This window comes from Physeter macrocephalus, chromosome 15, assembly GCF_002837175.3.
Source record: "Physeter macrocephalus isolate SW-GA chromosome 15, ASM283717v5, whole genome shotgun sequence".
In the NCBI taxonomy this organism is placed as follows: domain Eukaryota; kingdom Metazoa; phylum Chordata; class Mammalia; order Artiodactyla; family Physeteridae; genus Physeter; species Physeter macrocephalus.
This window is the reverse complement of record NC_041228.1, coordinates 4,056,476-4,075,840: the sequence shown is the minus strand read 5'-3', so window position 1 is coordinate 4,075,840 and position 19,365 is coordinate 4,056,476. Positions and strand designations below refer to the sequence as shown.

The 19,365-nt window shown below is 49.7% G+C and overlaps 1 protein-coding gene and 1 non-coding gene across 2 annotated transcripts in view; both read right to left on the bottom strand.

Moving 5' to 3' along the window:
• The window catches only part of COL22A1 (collagen type XXII alpha 1 chain), a 261,088-nt gene that overhangs the window by 62,314 nt on the left and 179,409 nt on the right, over positions 1–19,365 (bottom strand). The window contains exons 40-44 of the mRNA XM_028500513.2: positions 19,134–19,178; positions 11,484–11,561; positions 3,198–3,233; positions 2,242–2,295; positions 934–978 (exon numbers count right to left, since the gene is read on the bottom strand). Of these exons, the coding sequence (XP_028356314.1) occupies positions 934–978; positions 2,242–2,295; positions 3,198–3,233; positions 11,484–11,561; positions 19,134–19,178 (258 nt within the window). The remainder of the gene's footprint in view (positions 1–933; positions 979–2,241; positions 2,296–3,197; positions 3,234–11,483; positions 11,562–19,133; positions 19,179–19,365) is intronic.
• On the bottom strand, positions 17,824–17,928 carry LOC112066416 (U6 spliceosomal RNA). Its single transcript, XR_002892640.1, has one exon. It is a non-coding gene; the product is annotated as a U6 spliceosomal RNA (small nuclear RNA).

The window sequence follows — 19,365 nt, the reverse complement described above, 5'->3', positions numbered from 1 at the left end:
ACACCAGCCCTGAGGCCTGAGATTCCCCAGCTGCAGCTGCCGCCGGTTCTTCCGTCTTGGGTAGTATCTTTTGATGGACTCATTTCTCCTGTATCTTCACAGCTGTCGCCCCACTCACCCAGACCTGCTCATCTTCACTGTCCCTTCCCTGGAGGGCCCACGTGTGGCCTGGTTAATCGGCTAAGCCTTTGGGGCTTCTCCGGCATTGGTAACTTAAGCGGGAGGGGGTTCCCCAGAAGGTGAGCATACTGCACATGAAGGAAGCCTGCAGGAGCCTTGGGCTAAAAAGTGCGGATCCATGGCCCAGGACCAGACGCTCAGGACTGTCCGTTTCTGCTCAACTTGCTCTCGCTGTGAGAGAGGAGAGAAAGTCTCTTCTACTCTAAAAAGGGGGAAGCCAGGAGGTACTGACATTACTGAACGAAAGGGCAGGACACGGGCCAGTGAGGAGCTTGCCCGTGAATGCGGCTCTTGTCCATTTTCTCACCCCCAGATCACCATTCACCCTTCTCTGTCCTGCTCCAGGCCCGGGAGGCTGCACCCTGGGGATGTGTCCGCGGACTCACCTGGCTGCTGGCTCTCGGGCGAGCTGGACCAATAAGAGGCGCGTTAGGAAACTGGAGTCGGGGGCGGAGGCGCCGCTCCCTCCTCGCCTCTGGCCCGGCTTCCTGGCAGTGGCTTTGAACCCACAATGACGGCCCCCACCTTCCCCACCAGCCTCGCTTTCTCTTGGCTCTGAAGGGAAGCACAAGGTGGTACTGGCTTCCCTCTGTGCTTTATCTCTGGGCGGCACAGCCTCTCTGCTTAGTTCCCTGCCCACAGCTTTGTCAAAAGCCCCTTCTTAAAGCCTCCTGAACCACGTGAGTTGCATTTTATGCTGCCCGAACCCCTGACTGACGATCGAGATTCATCCCGAACAGTTAGATGACATACGGGTTCGCCAGGAGGCCCTCTTTCTCCTGGATTTCCAGGTACACCCTAAGAGAAGAGAGGAAGAAAACATCAGTTCTGCTAAGCACATAACCCTGATCCACCCTGCACACCCTCTCCCCCAACCTCTACAATCCGCCGAGTGTAACTCAGTAGAAAAAAAAAAAATCACCCGGCCGTGAAGACCGCACCAGTAAAAATTCACCGTTTCCCGTCTCAGCTGAACACCCGAAGCTCCTCAGGAAATACTCAACTGTGGCAACTGTTCAGAACAGTAAACCACGCCTCCTGTAACTCCCTTCCAAAACATGAAACCGCAAACCACTCATGCATGCAAAGTGCGTACGTGTGTGTGCACGTTTGTGTACACACACACACACACACACACACACACCCCTATCTTAAATTTCTGCCATCCTTTTCCACACACAGGCGGAAGGACCAGCTTTGAAAAAGAGGAAGGCTCTTCTACTGGACTGTCTATAAGGGTGTAATACTGAGACTGGAACAGATACAATAAATTCAAGTATTTGGAGACAGGAACGAGAGGGTAACTTTCTTCTCTGAAACAGAACCCAAGGAAGGGAAGGGGAGGGTGATTTATTGTTCTTGCTTTTAGTGAACCAAAACTACAGACGTGGAAAGATGCGAGTCTAAGCAAGCAGTCTAGCACTACTGGTTAATGGTGCTAGACCTCTGCTCCAAGAACTCATGGCTGTCCTTTATCCCTTTGGTCAGTAAGTCTGTATCGAGTAACATCTATGTGCCTGTCACCCTGTTAGGCATCAAGGACCTAGAGGTGCATAAGACACATGGTTCCTACCTTCTTGGAGCTCAGATCTATCTGAACGAAAGTCAGATCACAGAGATAAGAGAAGATTATCACTGTCACAAAGTGGGAAGAGATACAGCCTCAAAGAGTATTAGGTTAAGTCTGTAGAATTCCCTTGAAGGGAGAAAGCCATTACATGGATGAGTTAGGAACAAGTCCATGGAGAAGATGATACCTGATTTGAGCAGAACTGACCAGCTAGGTACAAAAGAAAATTGACAAAACAATAGACGGCATTGTATGGCATAACCAGGAGCTTACGAGTTTCCGAAAGCATCGCACAAAAGCAAAAGAAGTGAAACTAGACGATGCAAGCTTACAGGGCACAGGGAAGAGAGGAGCAAAACACAGAAATGTTCATGGGGGAGGGGGGACTAGCGAAGATGACCGTCGCCCATGGGGCATCCTGGTCAAGGGAGGCCGGCAGAGGCTGGAGAAGGGTTCGGGAGACAGAGCCTGCACCCTTTGCCTTTACTTACGTCTTGGCCAGCTGGTCCCTGGGGACCGGGGAATCCAGGTGGGCCTCGAGATCCCTGAGGAAAAAGAAAAGACATCCCGCCCTCAGTTTAAGCAAAATAAGGCCCCCCTTTCCTGGGGTCGGTTCTCCTTGTATAAAAGGCCTGGTGCTCTGAGGACTCTCTGATGGAACGTGGGTGCCTGAGAGCTGCCTGCTCAGAGCTTTCGCGTCTCACTGCGCTGGTGGAGGCGGATGCATCAAATACACACAGAAAGGATGCTGGGCAAGTCCTCCCCGTGAGCCTGACTGCCCAGGCCCCCCTCGCAGGCCCCTTTCTTCGAGTGGACAGGGCAGCTCCTGCAGTGAGACGGGCCTGAGCTCACCCCGGGTGCCGTGTGGATAACCAGCCCTGCGTGCTGCCCGGCTGCCCTATGAGAGGCCCAGCTCAGAGCCCAGCACTCAGGTGACCATTACTATTTTTCACTGCAAAGTCATTCCCACTCTGCTGAAAATTTCTAGACAGTATCAGGAATCAGCACAAGTCATCTTTCATGATGGATCTCACTTCCTCTAGGAATTTTCCTGTGTCTTCCACCCACCTTACAGATTAAGAGAGAGCCCTCACTTGCTCAGGGCTATGTGGCCGGGGGTGTGAAGCCAGGATTCAAAATTAGTTCCTCTGGCAATCTGATTAAATTTGTTAAACCACGGCTGTGCTTCCGGGAAGCAGAGACAGCAGAAGGCAAAGGCAGCACCAGTCTGCCCGAGGATCACCCGCGCTCACCGCACCGGACAACAGCCCGCCCCCTCCTACTCCACCATTCCATAGGTCAGTGCTCATACCCTGGAGAGTTGGCACTGTTTAACGTTAAAGATTTTTTGAAGCTATTGTACTTTCTGGCCCCTGCAATTTGAAATTGCTTTGATTGCATAATTTCTCCCAGCAAAACCCAGCCCGTTATTTAAATCATACTGTACCTGAGGCCCTTTTTCTCCTGGTGGTCCAGAGGGGCCCTAAGAAACAAACAAACAAATAAGCTAACGAGAAGTGAAATGTTTATGTAAACATGCTGTGGTGTTTATTTCTAAGCTAGGTCTTTAACTGTCCTGAAAGGAGGAGCTGACTTCCCCCATCTTTAAGACATACTGTCACACCCTCTCATACCACCCACTATCGCTGCACGTGGGAATCTTCCTGGAACCTTCTCCATTTGCCCCTGAACTAGTGCCACCCCATCCTGGCACCCACTGGATGTCTGACACTTGAGCCCATCTCCAGCTCCGGTGTGGAGTGGAACCAGCATCCCAGCATCCTCGTGCTGCGCCCCCTTCCTGCTCGGGCAGCACAGGCCTTGGGAGGGCGGGTACCTCCAGAGCCAGGATCCCCAGAGCGTCCTGCTTGGCTGATGCTGCGGTGGTGTCCCTCCTCACTCCTACAGGTGGGTGCGCGCGTACACACACACACACAGACACACACACACACACACAGACACACACACACACACAGACACACACACACACACACACACACACACACACACACACACACACACACGGCTCTGCCATCCTGCAAGCGTGACCAGCCTAGAATCTGGCTTCCGAAGTTGCACTGAAGATGTATCCCTTGCCTGAGGCGTTAGTGTCTACTTTCAGGTCCTGCAGTGAGGAGGACGGTCCCTCAACCCTGAGAAGACTCTGCCCTGCCTTTCTGCCTGGACATGTTCTTGCTACACGCTGCTTCTCAGTTTAGATGTCAGCACCCTTGGAGACCTTCCCTGGCTTCTCCCAGGAGGCTCGTTAGAAGTGGGCCCCAGCCCCTGGGTGCACCCCGTCTCAGACGTGTGGCCCAGCGCTGTCATCGCCTCGGGGCCCGTCTGCCCTGTCTACTGAAAGGACTGCGTGCTGTCTTGGGGGCGCTCGCCACGCTCTCGCCAGCGCTCAGCACGGCCCCGGGCGTGCTCAGGACACAGCAGAACACAGCACACGGCACTCTGCTAAAATTAACATTTTATGGTATGAGGAGAACTGGAAAATCGTGTGTTATCATCCTTTTCACTGACGAGCAACCGAAGGCCCAGAAGAGACAAAGAACCAGCCCAAGCCACATCGGGGGTCACTCGCCAGGCGGGTTGAGTCCTCCCGCCTGTTCTCGGTCCCGTGCGCCCCTGCATCCCTGCAGGAGCGCCCGTGAGGGCTTCCGGGATATCCCAGGAGGGAGAAGAGACTTCACTCAGAGGCACAGGCTTCTGGCAGGATGACAGACCAGGTAACCTAAAAGCCTGCCCACCAAATATGTCCCAGAACTGCCTGATAGAACAAAGTAAGCATTTTAAGTGCAGAATTCAGCACTAAAGGAAGTAGGGGAATCTCCAGAGGCCTAAAAGCCAAGAGGGCAAGTCGAGCAGGTAAGACAATGGACTCAGAATCCCACCTGGGGTCTCCCTGACTCACAGCTCATTCTCCCTTCATCAGCTCTCACTGCTCTGTCAAGCTGTAGGTCAATGGTACACATGAACCAATACACACACATCCGAATTTCGTTCCTTTCTAAGTAGCTCCTTACTGAGACTGCACACTTACTCTTCAAGGAGAGGGCTTAGGGACGGTTTATTACTGGCCTGGGGAATGCTGTCAGATTTTAGAGGCACCTTTTGTTTCCAAATTAAACTCCACGATCCACCTCAAGCATTTGACTTGTTCATTAGACTAAGCTCCAAATCCCTCTCTTCCATCATTTAATATGAAATCTACATGTGAAGCATGGATTTTGTCGTCAAAAAGGTCTTCATTTCAAATCCCAGCTTTATCAATTATTAGTCGTTTGACCTTGAGCGTGTTAGTTTCTCTGAGCCTCAGACCCCTCAACACAAATACAAAGCTGAGTGATCACCCTGCCTTGTGTGATCAGAAATAGAAGAAGGTCCTCGAAGTAGAGAACCAGACCGGTGCCTGGCCCATAACAGGCATTCCCACGCTGTCTTGCTGGTATACTTTTAAGAAATAGAAAAGTGTTGCGGAGGAGGGATTGTATCATGACTTCCCAATGTCGTTCCTAAATCGGAAGCCTAAACACGTGTTCAACAATAATGACCCTCTTTTCCGAGATTACACCCTCTGATGGGTTTGTTCAAGGGTCACTTTACCCAAAATACATCTTTTGGCCTTTGACACCATTTTTCCACTAAAAGGAACTCCAGGCTCCTTGTAGAAATGACTGATCCCAGATCTGGGTAAGGAGTATGTACAAATCTGGAAGATCCTGTCGTTCCAAAGAGCAAGGAAACTACCAAAGACTGCAGGGTCAACTTGAATAGTCTCCTATTTGCGTAAAATAAGACCATTTGAACAGCAAAAGGGAGAATAACTGCAATATATTGAAACAAGTCAAATGTGTTTAAATCCATGGGTGCAAAATTATTGATAAAAAACAAAAACACCTCATTGATCATCTTTGCAAGATGCTAGGGAACCGAGTCGTTATTTGAAACTGATTAAAGGGAAAGCATTTCTATTCTGCCTCCCATGTGAGCTATTCCACTGGGTATCCGACTTGTAAATGAGGGAACATCTCTCCATACAGAAGTACTCTAGCTAACACATAAAAAAGAACTGACTGAACCAGAATAGCACCAATTTGCAAGCCCTGATGTGCTAACTCATCTACACCTTGGCTATCAAAGGGTGTGAATGTCACAGCAAGACACCACTGGACATCACACGCCTCCTGATGGCAGTCTTGCCAGAAAGATCAAACCTGAATCTGCTCCAGCCTCGACGCCCAAGTACGGGTGTATAAGGAAACACAGGGGCAGGGCGGTGCTAAACTGTTCTATAAGCAAAGTCCAGACGGTGGGAAGTTCTGAGACCAAACAATAAATCTTGTCTCATCAATTAAAATATTGCCATTTATATAAATTTGAAATTTGATCCCCTCCTCCTCCCTCCTCCCATAGATATCTATTTGAAAACACAGCTCATTTTATTCTCCATCATCTTTTATCTGAAGGGCTCATGGGTACCAGGCTATGTGCTGGGCTTGCCTTTCAACAGCCCAGTGAGCCAGGCGCACTGCCTGAACCTCTCTTAAGCCTCAGTTTCCTCATCTGTAAGCTGGAAACAACCACAGTTCAGGCTCACAGAACCACTACAAAGACTGAGGAGGGTAGTGCACGTAAAGGGCCTCCCACCGGAGCCTGGGCCCTTGTATAAGTGCTCAATATGGCTTCGGAATTATTATTAGGAACAACGAAAAGCCTTGTCGAGATTAGAAAGGAGAGTTTTCAACCAGAAGTGAGAGTAGAAATTTATTTAAAACCCCCCCCCTTTTTTTTTTTTTGCCATCAAGAGAAGAATCCCGAGACTTTAATCTAAAAAGCCAAGATTGGGATATTCAGCTCCTGGTTATACAGGGAGCCCTGGGGTCTGGGGCGGTGCGTTGTCGGTAGGGCTCCTCCCCAACCCCTCCTCTTCTGCCCACGGGACCTTGCTCTGCGCACAGTGCAAGACGAGAGCGCGCGGCCGGGAATGAAGCCCTGCAGAGCCTGTCCTGAGTGTCGGCTTTGAGGTACCGCTCAAGAAATGCCTGGTGTCCCCCAGTAGCAGCCGGGCAGGTGGGGCTAGCTGGCTGCACATGCTCGTTTCGAGGGGCCACAGGCCAGCCGGACTCCGGGACAACAGGAGTGGCTCTGTGGTTCTTAGAACCAAAGGACTTGGACGACACCAGCAGATAAGACACATGAACAGAAACAACGGCTAGACTTGCAGGTCAATGGTTCGGAAGCAGTAACGTACGTGAGAAGGCCCTGGCACAGGAAAGGACAGTGTAAATGTGAACTTCTGTTCTACCACTGCCCTGCTTGGGCATCTGCTTGGAGCTGGAATGCTGGCATCCAATCCCAGGTCTACCACATCCTAACCGTGACTTCAGGCAAGTGTCACATCTCTTAAGTGGTTTCCTTTATTTGTAAAATGAAAGGGAGAACAAGATCTGCCTGGAAGGCTGGGGGGATTGGATGAGAAGTTGTCCACGAGATAAATGAGAGAATGGGTGTGGCTGCCCTGCTCACGCTGGACCCTGCCAGTAGGCAGGCCACGTGAGCTGCAGTTATGACTGCTCTAGCTTTTAGTGCCTTTCCTTTCTCTTCTTATTATATTACTCCCTGGAGGAGGGGGAGCAGAAAAAAAAAAAAAACACCTTCCAGTTAGGACACTTGACATATGTTTTTGCACACAATCAGCTCCATGCTTCCTTCCCCTATCACACTGTTGGTCTATCAAGGGCTGTTGAGCTCGTTTTCTTTGTATGTGACCCTCAGCGCCTGGGCAAACAGGCGTCAGACCAAGTGACTCCCGAGAGGGAAAACTGAAGATGAGGAGAACGGAGATGCAATTTCAGGCAGCGAAGGCTGAGAAAGACGTCTGGGAAGGATTTTTATGACCTCAAAAGGTCCAAGGCAAGGTTGCAAGTGTTATTACCAATACTACCACGTTGTAATCCGCCCGGCACCCCGATCCAGAAGGAAACTACTGCTCAGCACGGAGTCTTGGGGCGCGGGCTGCCAGCGGGAATCGCGCCCTTGCAGACTCAGACCTCAGGCTCCGAGGCTCAGTGAGGTTCAACAGCACTTTGATCTGCCCTCAGACCCTGCAAAAGGAAGCTCAGCGGCAACCTGAAGATTAAAGGGATTTTGGGGGGTTAACGTCTTGAAGGGAGAAGCCAAGACTCCAAACAACTGCCTCTCCATCCACCCCCTGCCCCATGATGTGCAGAGGTCGGCCGAGAAGGTCCCGGGCTCCTTCCAGCGGTCGGTGCTGCTCCTGGACGCCGAAGGCCTTGGAGCTCAGTGCCACGGGAGGAAGGACGAGAAGAATCCAGCCTTCACGTGAGCACGTAATGGAAGCGAACAACCCTGCCCATCCTGCCAAAGCCACAGGAGAGCTGAAGCAGAGGAACAGAACTGGCTTTGGAGGACGTGGCAGTGATCTGCACCCTGGCCCCGGCCCTGGACTGGCTGCGTGACGTCGGCCAAGTCACCTCACCTTCTGAGCCTCAGACTGTTTACCTGGACAACACTGACGAAGCAGGCACCTTCAGGGCCCCTCTCCAAATCCCCTGGGCACGCACCCACCTGGCAGCTCCTTGCTGCAGGTGCCTGCCCCGGGGGCGTCTGTAGCCACAAGGGGATGCTCGCCCCGAGTGCAGCTCGGGGCAGCTCCCCGGGAGCAGCCTTCCACCAATGCCCAACAGCAGTCGGCATGCAAACACCCCGGCTCTGCCGCCCTTTTCGAAGAACAGCTCTGCAGCCGGACCCCCGTCTCCAAGGGCTTGTCAGTGGAGGCTGCCACTCCCTAAGGGGTGATTTCTGAGACAACTTCCCAAATAAACTCCTTGCCCTTGAATCCTGTTCTCAGGAGATGCTTCGGCAGAATCCCAGCCTTCACCAAGGGATAAACTGACTTTCACGGGACCGAAGGTCTGAGGATGTGGACGCTTCTGGACTCAGTACAGGACCAGATGTGGACCACTCAGCCAATGGCAGGGCTCCTGTAAACCACAGGGGTGAGGGATGAACTCACAGCCCGTCAGCACCCCTTCTCCACCTTCTCCGCGCACCCGCTCTCAACACACCCCTGAAGCCTCATTACAGCCAGGCCGTCAGGAAGGACCGTCAGCCAAAGACAGAATTTACGAAAATTCGGTAACGTTTCACCCACCACGGAGGCTTTTAATAAGTCGAAGTGGAGGAAGGACACTGAAGACTTGCTTTTCGGCCTCTTGGCTGGAAGCAGCCAGTTACTTCTTAGGTGGAATCACTCGGGGAGTAACGTATTTCCTGGGCGATTTCATGGCTCTGAAGCGGGAGGTGGGGCGAAGGGTGTCCGCCCCCGCCGCCTGGCTTGCTGATTAAGGGCTTGATGTGATGACTCGTGGGGAGTGCACGGGGCACGGAGAGCCCCGTGACATGGCGGAGGAGCCACCCACGTTACAGCCCTGCAGGTCCTCTTTCAGTCCGATTCTCTCCTAAGGGGCGAATTCCCGCACGATTCAGAATCCTAACTCTACCAGAGCAGGCCCTGTGAAAAGCAGGATTTCAGAAGTAAGGAAGCCTGAACTGCTATGTTTCTTCAATACATCTCTTGCCATGTTGTTCCTTCTGGTTACCAGCAGATGAAAAAAAATAGCCAAAGACAAAAGATAAAACTGATGTAATAGAGGGGTTTTGTTCATCAGAAATTTTAGCGGAGAATCTCTTCTAAGAAAAACAGACTAAAACTGGACATTTCCAAGAGGATACCACCTGCCGTCTCCCTGGTTTCCGGGGACCTTTAGGAAGACACAAGGCCACTGGTCTTCCTACCACCCTGAAGGTAGCCCCGTTGCTGGGGGCTGGAGTGGAAGTGACGTGGTCATTTCTGGTACGAGGTGCACTTGGGAGGGGGTGGCCAGAGAAGGGAGTGCCCCGGGGGACTTCAGGGACAAAGCGAGAGGCCCAAGACCAGCCCTGGGGCGGAAGAGCACCACCGGGGGGAGAAAAGGGGGTTTACATTGAACAAGTGGCATTGTGCGTAATATACTGGATTTCCTCTCAGATTCTTTGAGAGACAGATGAGGAATGAATGGGATTACTTTATTTCTTGAATGCCAAACCAAGCAGAGACCGGGTCACGTACTGCTCCAGTTTATATTCAGATTACATTGAATGGGGGTGAAGTTAGATTGTGCTTCTGGGTTAAGATAATAATGATAACAACAGTATCAACAATGATACATGGGCAGTTTGGCTATTAAGAGGCTTGGCAACAGTATCTGAAAACCACTGGGTATTGGAGCTTCCTTTAAATAACAGTGAGACAAGCGCTACAGACTGAATGTTTGCGTCTCCCCAAAATTCAAACATAGAAACCTTACCCCCCAGTGCGATGGTATTTGGAAATAAGGGTTTGGGGTGATTAGGTCACGAGGGTGAAGCCCTCATGAATGGAATTAGTCTTTCTAAAGAAACCTCAGAAAGCCCCCTGACCCCTTCCACCCACCACATGAGGACATACAAAAAATAGCCATCTATGAACCAGAAAGTGGGCCCTCACCAGACACTGAATCTGCCAGCACCTTGATCTTGGACTTCTCAGCCTCTAGTACTGTGAAAAGTAAATTTCTGTTGTTTTTAAGCCACCCAGTCTAAGGAATTTTTGTTACAGCAGCCCAAACAGACTAAGACAACATGGCTGCCAAAAAACCAGTAAATGCAAGTTTAAGGCGCGTGAATAAGGTACTGTGTCTTTAGCAAAGAAGGGACTAAAAAGAAGATAAAACCCCAGCATTGAAAACTGGTCTTAAGTTCTGAAAGCCAATATTCAGTAAAAGGGGTGGGGATGGAGGGAGGGGGTGGGCTCTTTGTGGTACGAAGGGAAGAATTAGAAGCAGCGGTAGAAGATACAGACAACCATAATCCTACACTCTCTGGAAAGAAATTCCTAAAAAATGTCTATTCTCTACAGAAATAACTGTCCAAATATCAAATCCAGATGTACTAGCTTTGAAAGAATGTCTCCTATTTCTGGAGGTCTTCGGGGTATGCTGGCTGAAGACACTCACAGCAGTCCTCAACTTGGACGGGGCCTGGGGGTCATGGATCCTCATGACCTCTCACAGCTCAGAGGCTTTACAGTTCTCACAGTTCCCACCCCCAGGGAGCCTGCCAGCTCACACCAGGAGACTGATGGGAATTATTCATCTAAACCACCAATCCAAAGACCACTTCCTAGATTTTACTGTGGAGATAAAAACCTTCTTGATTCCACTTACGTTCTCACCTGTGTGTTAACTGGAGCAAGAGGGGTAATGAACTCATTTTTGCCTGAAATACCTGAAAGCATGCTGTTTCTTCCACAGCACACCCCTTTCCCAACCAAGTCACGTTCACTGGCTATACCTCAGTTTTTGCAAAGCTTGGCCAGGGAGCACTTTTTTTTCCTTTTTATTTTTTAGTAAGTTTTGTTCTCTCACTCCTCTTTGAATGAGACAAGTCTTGGTCTCCCCAGAAAAGCCTTATTCCTATAAGAAATACACCAAGTCTTAGGAACAGTGTCAGTCATGGTGGACAGACCTACAGCCTGGCCGGCCCAGGTATCATCGACCCACTACCAGACTAGCCGGGAAAGGCGTGTCCCTGCTGCAGGGCCTGAGCAGCAAGTCTCTTGGGAGCCAGCAGGGGCTGGCTGGGTGCCAGGGAGCAAGGGGGTGCCGGGTGGATAAGGACTCACAGGAGGGCCAGTGACCCCAACGCCCGGGTCTCCGTGGTTGCCAGGAGAGCCGGGGATTCCAGGTGCACCACGGTCCCCCTGGAAAGAGAAAACACAAGGTCAAGAGGTCAGCTCTGGGCAAGAGAGAGCCGGGGTGCAGGGAATTATGTCCTGTCCGACCACACCCTCCAGCCAGCACTTCTGCCCCAGCCCGGATTCCGAGTGCCCCCTGAAGTTCACCCAAGCTGCCATCCTCCCACCCAGTCCAACACACGTGGACCACAGCCACTGACCGTGGCCACGCCCCTTTCAGGGCTGGCCACGCCCCTTTCAGGGCTGACCACGCCCCAGCCCTGACCATGGCTCCAGATGTGATTATAACAATGTGACACCCCCTCAACGTGACCACAATTCCAAGTTTTACGGTACTTTCTCCAGACTTCACCTTGCCCCCATCCTGGACACATGACCATGTACCCACATTTCAGCTTAGTCCCCACATCACCGATACATTAATCCATCATTTCACCAATAATTTGCCAAGTACCCACATTTTGTGGGTCACTTTCCCAGGGGGTGGGAGCGGGGAGGATGACTGAGATATAACCTTTGCCTTCATGCATGGTGGTTAATATAGTGTATGTTTAAGTTCTGCCTTCAGCACGTAGTCACTGTTTGCTTAAGAGAGCGACACGCTTCCTGAGCTTTAGTCCTTCATTTCCGAAGGGCAGGTAACAGCAGGAGCTGCCAGGCCTGCAGATGCCGTGCCTATTGGGAGGTCGTGCCTACAGAGTGCCTGGTACAGCAGTCAACGCACGTTAGCTGTCGTGGTTGCTGCTGTTCTCAGGTGCCTGTCATTCTGGATGTTGATCGGAAGAGTAGACGGGGAAGGAAAGAAGAAAAGGGAAGAAGTTCTGCTTGCCACTTTCCGTAGAAGGATGCTGAGACAGTCATGCCTTCTTCTGCATAATTTCAATATCCTCCACCTCTGAAAACAAGTGCTTATCCTAACTCAGATGGCAGCCAAAGCTGACTTTCACTGACACAGGCTATTGACAGTCTTTAGACGTCTCGTTTTGCATGGATACTTACACATTTCTGTTACATCAATATTGATGTCTGATGAGGAAAGCTGCCCCACACACCACAGCAAATGCAATATATGTTGCTTGCAAATTATTACCTTTCTAAATTCCAAAAGAAATTCAATCCAAAGCACACCGGGCCCCCAGGATTTTGTGTAAGAAACTGTGCACCTCTGTTAGGTCAGCAGACGGCAGCCAAGCCTGATACTGAAATGGGGGGTGACCCCGTTGAAACCACTTAACATCTCCAGGATGAGTTAACTTGTATGACAAATGGAAACAGCCTTAGGAGGTCATTATGAAGAGCTGATGAGATAATGTGCGGCACATTTATTTCAGGTAGAACCTGGCGTTGCTAGGCAACACTGCTTTATTACGGTTTATGTTTTTAAGCATTAAAGGAAAATCCTATTAATCATCAGCTTATCCTGTAACCACCATCTCAATTTGAAAACTTTACACTTTGGATTTTTAAGAAAAGTCACGCTTCAAGATGATTTGTTTTTCTTGCAGTATGGCTGTTCCTTGGATGAGTATATAAGTTATATACTCGTTCAACTAATGTTGGTTGTTTATTCATTGCAAACCGCAGTCCAGACTCCAAGACCAAAGATGACTCCATCATGAGCCCAATTTCGATACTCTGTGTTAAATTCAGAAGAGAAATCTAAACAGGGCTTGTGAAGTTCTCACAAAAGAGATGAACCACAACCCAAACCTCTCACTAAACTCTGGTGACACCGTCTCTTTCCCTCCTCCCTCCAGGCAGACGGTGGCGACGTGTCCTGAGAGCCGCGGCACCCCTCTGCCCCGCCCTCACTTCTGTAAACAGTCTCCAAGAAATCCTCTTCAGAGCCCCAGATGGTGCATTCTGTTTCTTTAGAATAATATGATACGGCTGATTCTGGGAAGTACAAGGTGCTTGGGACTGCCAGGAGATCTGATTTGTACGCATGGGGAAGGCGGGGAAGGGAGGAAGTCAAGAAATACGGCAAATATGGGAAGAGTGTAATGAACTAAGAATGCATATGATCGGTGCCGTGTCCCTCACCAGCACGCCGTAACAGTGAGAGCGTGAGGCAGAAGAGGTCAAACTGGCCGTCAGGTGATGACAAGTCCAGTCTTAGGACTGAAACCGAGCTCCCCTAAAATCTAGTTCCCCTGTGAGTTGATGGCTAACCTCTCTATCCCAAACTTTATTCCCGTTCTTGCTCTGCCCCTGTTCCTCTCAGGACTGAAGAGCATCGAAGAAAAGGCGGGACTGAAACTGAACAGGACCCTGTACCTTCCCCGGTACAACCCCCTCCAGGTTGTGTCCTCGCTTCTCTGGCCTTCACCGAGTTCCAAAGAGCAGACTCAAGCAGTTACCAATTAGGGTAGAGAGGGAAAGCAGACACAAAGGAACAGCAGTTAAGCAAGAAAAGTTATGGTAACCTATACAATAGCTGAGCAATAAAACAGAGTCTCAGGACTCCTAGTTCCTCCTCAAGGGATGTACGTAACAATCTGACACGTACCTTCGAGCTGTTCTGCAGAAGTGAAGACCCCCAGCCACTAGAGGATGCTGACCACAAGCATGTGGACCCCAGACTGGCTGGAACCAGAAGGTTGAAGATGGAGATTCCCAAACATCACCCTGTCACCTCACCACCAGCCAATCAGAAAAATGTCCGCGAGCTGATCACACACCCTACGACCCTCACCCTACCGTTGCTTTTAAACCCTTGTCTGAAAGCCATCAGGGGTTCAGGTCTCACTAGCCGCCCATCCTCTTTGCTTGGCCCGGCAACAAACACTACTTTCCTTCACCACAACCCGGTGTCTGTAGATAGGCTTTGCCGCGAAGCAGGCAAGTGCACCCGAGCTCCGTTCGTAACAGAACAATGTCAATCTGGTCCTGTGACTTTGCATAAATCCCATAACCTCTCTGGCACCTTAAGACCCTCATCAATTAGGAAAAAAAAGGACATTCTACCAAATTCCCATGTACCTTCCGCAGACTCATTTACAAGGTGAGAAACCATATAACATCAAGTATTATATACATGTAATTATATTTTATCAGCCGAATCAGAGGACAGAAAATAAACTAAGCACACATAAATGTCAGAAATATCCATGTTGTTCTGCACCCCAGTTTCTCTTTGAAGTGGTTAATGTAGATTTTCTTCCTATTACTTTCTGTTTTATCGTGGCTTCCCTCTTCTTCCCGAGGCTGTATTTCATGTGCAGCACAAAACCCTAACCACTGAAAGCTAAATCACACCAACGGTGGAATTTGTATTTTTCCATGCTGTCTGTTCACACCCCTGCTTCTTGCACCAGCTGTTCCCCTCGTGGGGATGTTGTTTGATCCAGGTTCTAAGCTTCCAAACACTTACCCACCAATTAAGACTCAGCCCAATCATTCCATTTCCATAAACCCACCACTGCCTGCCCTCCTCTCTGCCTTCTGGAAGATATTCGAATATATCTTCATTAATCTTAACACACTGCCCTCCCATTTTGTCTGTCTGACCCTCTGACTTCTGTGTGTCTCAAAAGAAGAAGAAAACTATCCATTCATTCCTTTAACCATTAATCCAACAAATATTTGTAAAGCACCAAAAATGAGTCAGACCCTGTGTCGGGTACAATATCGACACACTTTCGGATCCACAATGCCCAGTGGACGGCCTGGAACAGCCCTTTAATAGCAAATTCCTGAATGCCCGAATGAATGAACCTCTCATCACTCACATTTTGTCAGGTACTAAATTCTGCTTTTGACCAAAATCAACTTTTTACCCAGGGGGGAACATGATGAAAGACCTCTCCCAGCCCAGCCCAGAATCTGAGTCACTGATTGATCTCTGCTGCAGGGTAGCCAAGCCTGGCCCTGGTATGTTTATGGCCCTTTGCGATGCTAACATTTACCCCAAGCAACTACACATCACAGCTTAATGGACTGAAACTTTGAGAAAGTGGCTTCAAGAAAAGGGCAAAAGACCTTAAAGCTCGGTCAGCAAAAGCAAGAAGGCTCCTGATTGAGAAAAGAGCGGCATGTGAGCTATAATCTGTCATACTGACTGGAGTATCTGTTTTGGCTGCAAAACATTCTGGGCCAGTTCAACAGTGTTCAGGGAAGAAATGTGTGAGGTCATGGAAGGAGAATGACATTTACTGAACATCTATGTGCTGTGAGATCACTTATCCACAGGAGCCCTTTGGGGGTTAAATATGCTTTACTCCTTTATACAGAAAAGGAAGAGAGTCTCTGAACGAATAAGCCACTTGCCCTTAAGTCATCTATCTTGCAAGTAGCTAAGCTGGGATCCTAACCCAGTTCTGTATGAAGGAAAGTCTGTTCATTTGTCCACCCAAGAGAAGGAAAGGCATCTTTAAGAGTCTTCCTGCAGTTGTAAGTAATTAGGAAGGGCTGAGGAGGTGCCCAGGAAAACCCTTATACACTCTAGCACCCACCCTTAAATCCCCAGGGGTTTTCAGTCAGCACCAGGAACCAGGGACAGTGCCTGGGAAAGGCACACGGCTGAACACTCCCTGCTCTCTCTCTCTCTCTCTCTCTCTCTCTCTCTCTCTCTCTCTCTCTGTGTCCCCTTCCTCTCTCCTCATCCTCCCCATGGGCCCCCCATTCTACAACTAAAGACCTGAATTCCAATTTACCTTCCCAGCTGACTAGGGAAACCTTCATTCTAAACTACATTCTAACTTACAAAGATATATTATACAATATTAACACTGAAAGGGGCATCTGTTTACACATCTCACATGTGAAAGAGGAGGATGTGTTTGGCCAAAGGGACAGCACGACTTACCGTGGGTCCCATGGAGTTGAAACTGGCTGGTCAACTGGACCCCAGGGCAAGGCCCCCTGCACTCCTCACACCCGGGGTCTCAGCCTTCCTCTCTACTCCTCACTGCTGCCTCTCCCACTTCCACTTGGGCTCTCTCTCCAGCAACTTGCCTACAGGTCCCCCACCTTCATGCTGCAACCCTGAAGCGGACTCCACAGGGCCATCTAATGATAAGAGTCACTAACATCTATAGAGCATGTACCTGTGACAAGCAGAGGTAGACAACTATTTTTATTTGCATTGTATCATCTTTCCCCAAACTGCCCATTTTATCAACCTCAGAAGTATCACAGAGAAAAGGACATTTTAAGCCATTTCCCCCATCTCCCATTTCTGGTGCCCTTTCCGGTGCCCTTGCCTTCCTTCCAAGAGGCAATCAATTTCTTCCAGGTCCCGAAGGTCCTCCTCTAGGGGGGAAATTGAGAGCACAGGAGCGCTGCCAGTCAGACGCTGGGCTCACGGCATCACAGCGGAACCTCAGAGACACGCCTTCAGTTGGTTGTTACCTCATAGGGCCTCCAGAATCTGGTCCTGCTTCCTGCTCCTTTCCACACACTCCCACTGTTCCAGGCACAAGGAACTATCTTACATGCCCTCAAATTCAGGCAAAGTTGTTTCCAATTTTTTTTTTTCTTCAGAAACTGGGGAGTTGCCAAATACTGGCTCAGATCACTCAAAGAACTCTTTCGTTTTTTTCCCCTTTGATCATGAACTACAAAATCACTATTAGGGGAATGCACACTAGCCTACTACGACCTCAATCAGTGCAAGCTTAGTACAATTATAGAGGTCACCTGCCCGAATAGCAGAAAAGATCTTGAAGCAAGGAAGTTTAACGTAGACACTGCAGTTATTCCTGAGGCCTCAAATTCCATGTCCTGGTTATTACTGTAAACGAGCCTTTTACATATAATGAATACAACATACTCTGTGGTTATGTTCCTCAGATCCCAAAGACACAACTACAGAATAAAAGGAATTAAAAAAAAAAAAGAATGGGTATCTGGGCCTTGAGATAAAACTGCCAGTAAGAGCAGCATGTATGGGTTCCCAATGTGTTACATCTTCAATAACCGGGCTGGGATGGATGGTGGTGACCTGATTTAGGAAAGTGCTAGTTGACTCAGAAAGTGGGTCTAGGGATGATAGGCCATGACACCAAAGGCACATAAAAAGAATTTTTAAAACTTTGCTTTCATAAATATATGTAAGTGGATACAAATATCATAATTATACAGTAATTCTTTAATTTATGTGATTTTGAATACATGTTAAACGAAAGCAAAAAATAAACATTCTAATGTCTATCGTTGACTATGTCACACACATTCTTTTTGTACATAAATTCTAAACTTTACTGCATTTTATTTAATTTTTTTACTTATCAAATTTTATTTAACTATTTACAGAATCACTTAGCCAAAAAACATGGAACGCTTCACGAATTTGCGTGTCATGCTCGCGCAGGGGCCGCGCTAATCTTCCCTGTATCGTCCCGCTCTTAGTATACGTGCTGCCGAAACAAGCCTTGTCACGCGCATTCTTAAGTTTGTGCGTTTGAGCCGCTCAATGACTGTTCGTCGGCTGCAGGTGCATTTACAGCACACGCTCTACTCTGAACACATCCTATTTCACGCTCCCATGGCCTTCTCCCACGTTAGTACCCTGCAGGGAACTCCCTCCTCATCTTCCCCTTCCAGTGGCTACATGCACTGTAAAATCAGGAGAAACACCACCTCCTCCGAGAAGACTTCCCCAGTCAAACGAGGCTGGGTCGGGAGCCTCCTCTGGGCTCACTTGTGCCTCGGCCTCCCTCCATCCCAGCACTTGTGAGTCTGCTTCTCCCCCGGCTCCTGAGCTGTTGGAGGGCTGGGAACACGTGACACCCACCCCCGTCACCCCACAGCCCACCTCCAGGTCTGACGCGCCCCAGAGGCTCAGTGGATATGAAATAAGAAGTGTATCGTTAATTGATGCATTTGACTCAATGAACGACTGCTTCGGTGGGAAAGCAACTCCAGGAAAACTGGCCTAATCACTCAGGAAAGTTCTCTTAAGAACACTCCCTGATGGGCGAAGCCATCTCTTCTGAGCTGTGGCTGCAAGTGCACCGAACAAGAGACGCCTGCTGTTTGCCACAGTGTCTGCCTTCCGTCCCAGGGCCCAGCTAGAGGACAACCGCCCCTCCCCCGAGTGTCAGGAGTTTGGTGGCAATGAGTGATCACCTCCAGGCCTGGCCCACAGAATCCTTCCACAAGATCCTCTACCGTCTCTTCCCTCATGTGCCACCGCGTACGGAGGCTCCGGGAGAAGACACTGAAGTCCCAGAGGAAGGCATGGCGCCGGACTGGAGGAGCGTGGGTCCCCGACGGCGGTGTGGACGAGGACCCCTCACCTACCACAGCTCCCATCACGCCGTGAGTGGGGAATAAACTTTGACTGTGTTCATTCTGGGATCGTCCGTGTCCCCAATTAAACTAATAACACAGGACAGATGGGTGGCTTTGCGGGTTGAAAGCACCTTTTGCAACTTGATTTCACTGCAAACATTTATTAAGCAACAATTATGGGGCAACTACTTTAATGTCACAGTTCAGAGTCACAGAGCCTTTAGTTAAGTGGAAAGTGACGAACATGCAAGTAAACTGAGGTGACCAGAGATGCTGACAATTAAATTTTGTTTGGCCCCTAAGTGCAACCCATGGCATCCACGGTTCGCCAGATAAACCTACCTTAGTTCCCAGAGGTCCAGGTGGTCCAGGTGGTCCACGAAGTCCCTGGGAAAATAAACGGCACGAGGATAACCATGGGACCATGAGTGCGCATTTACCCATCTACCCCGTGCCGCGGGGGGCCACGGGTGGACGGGACTCTCATCGTGACCTGTCTGGGACAGAGGAAAGGTCCCTGTGTCCTCATGTAGCGCTAAGGGCTGAAAGCCACTGAGATTTCGGGGTTCTTCAC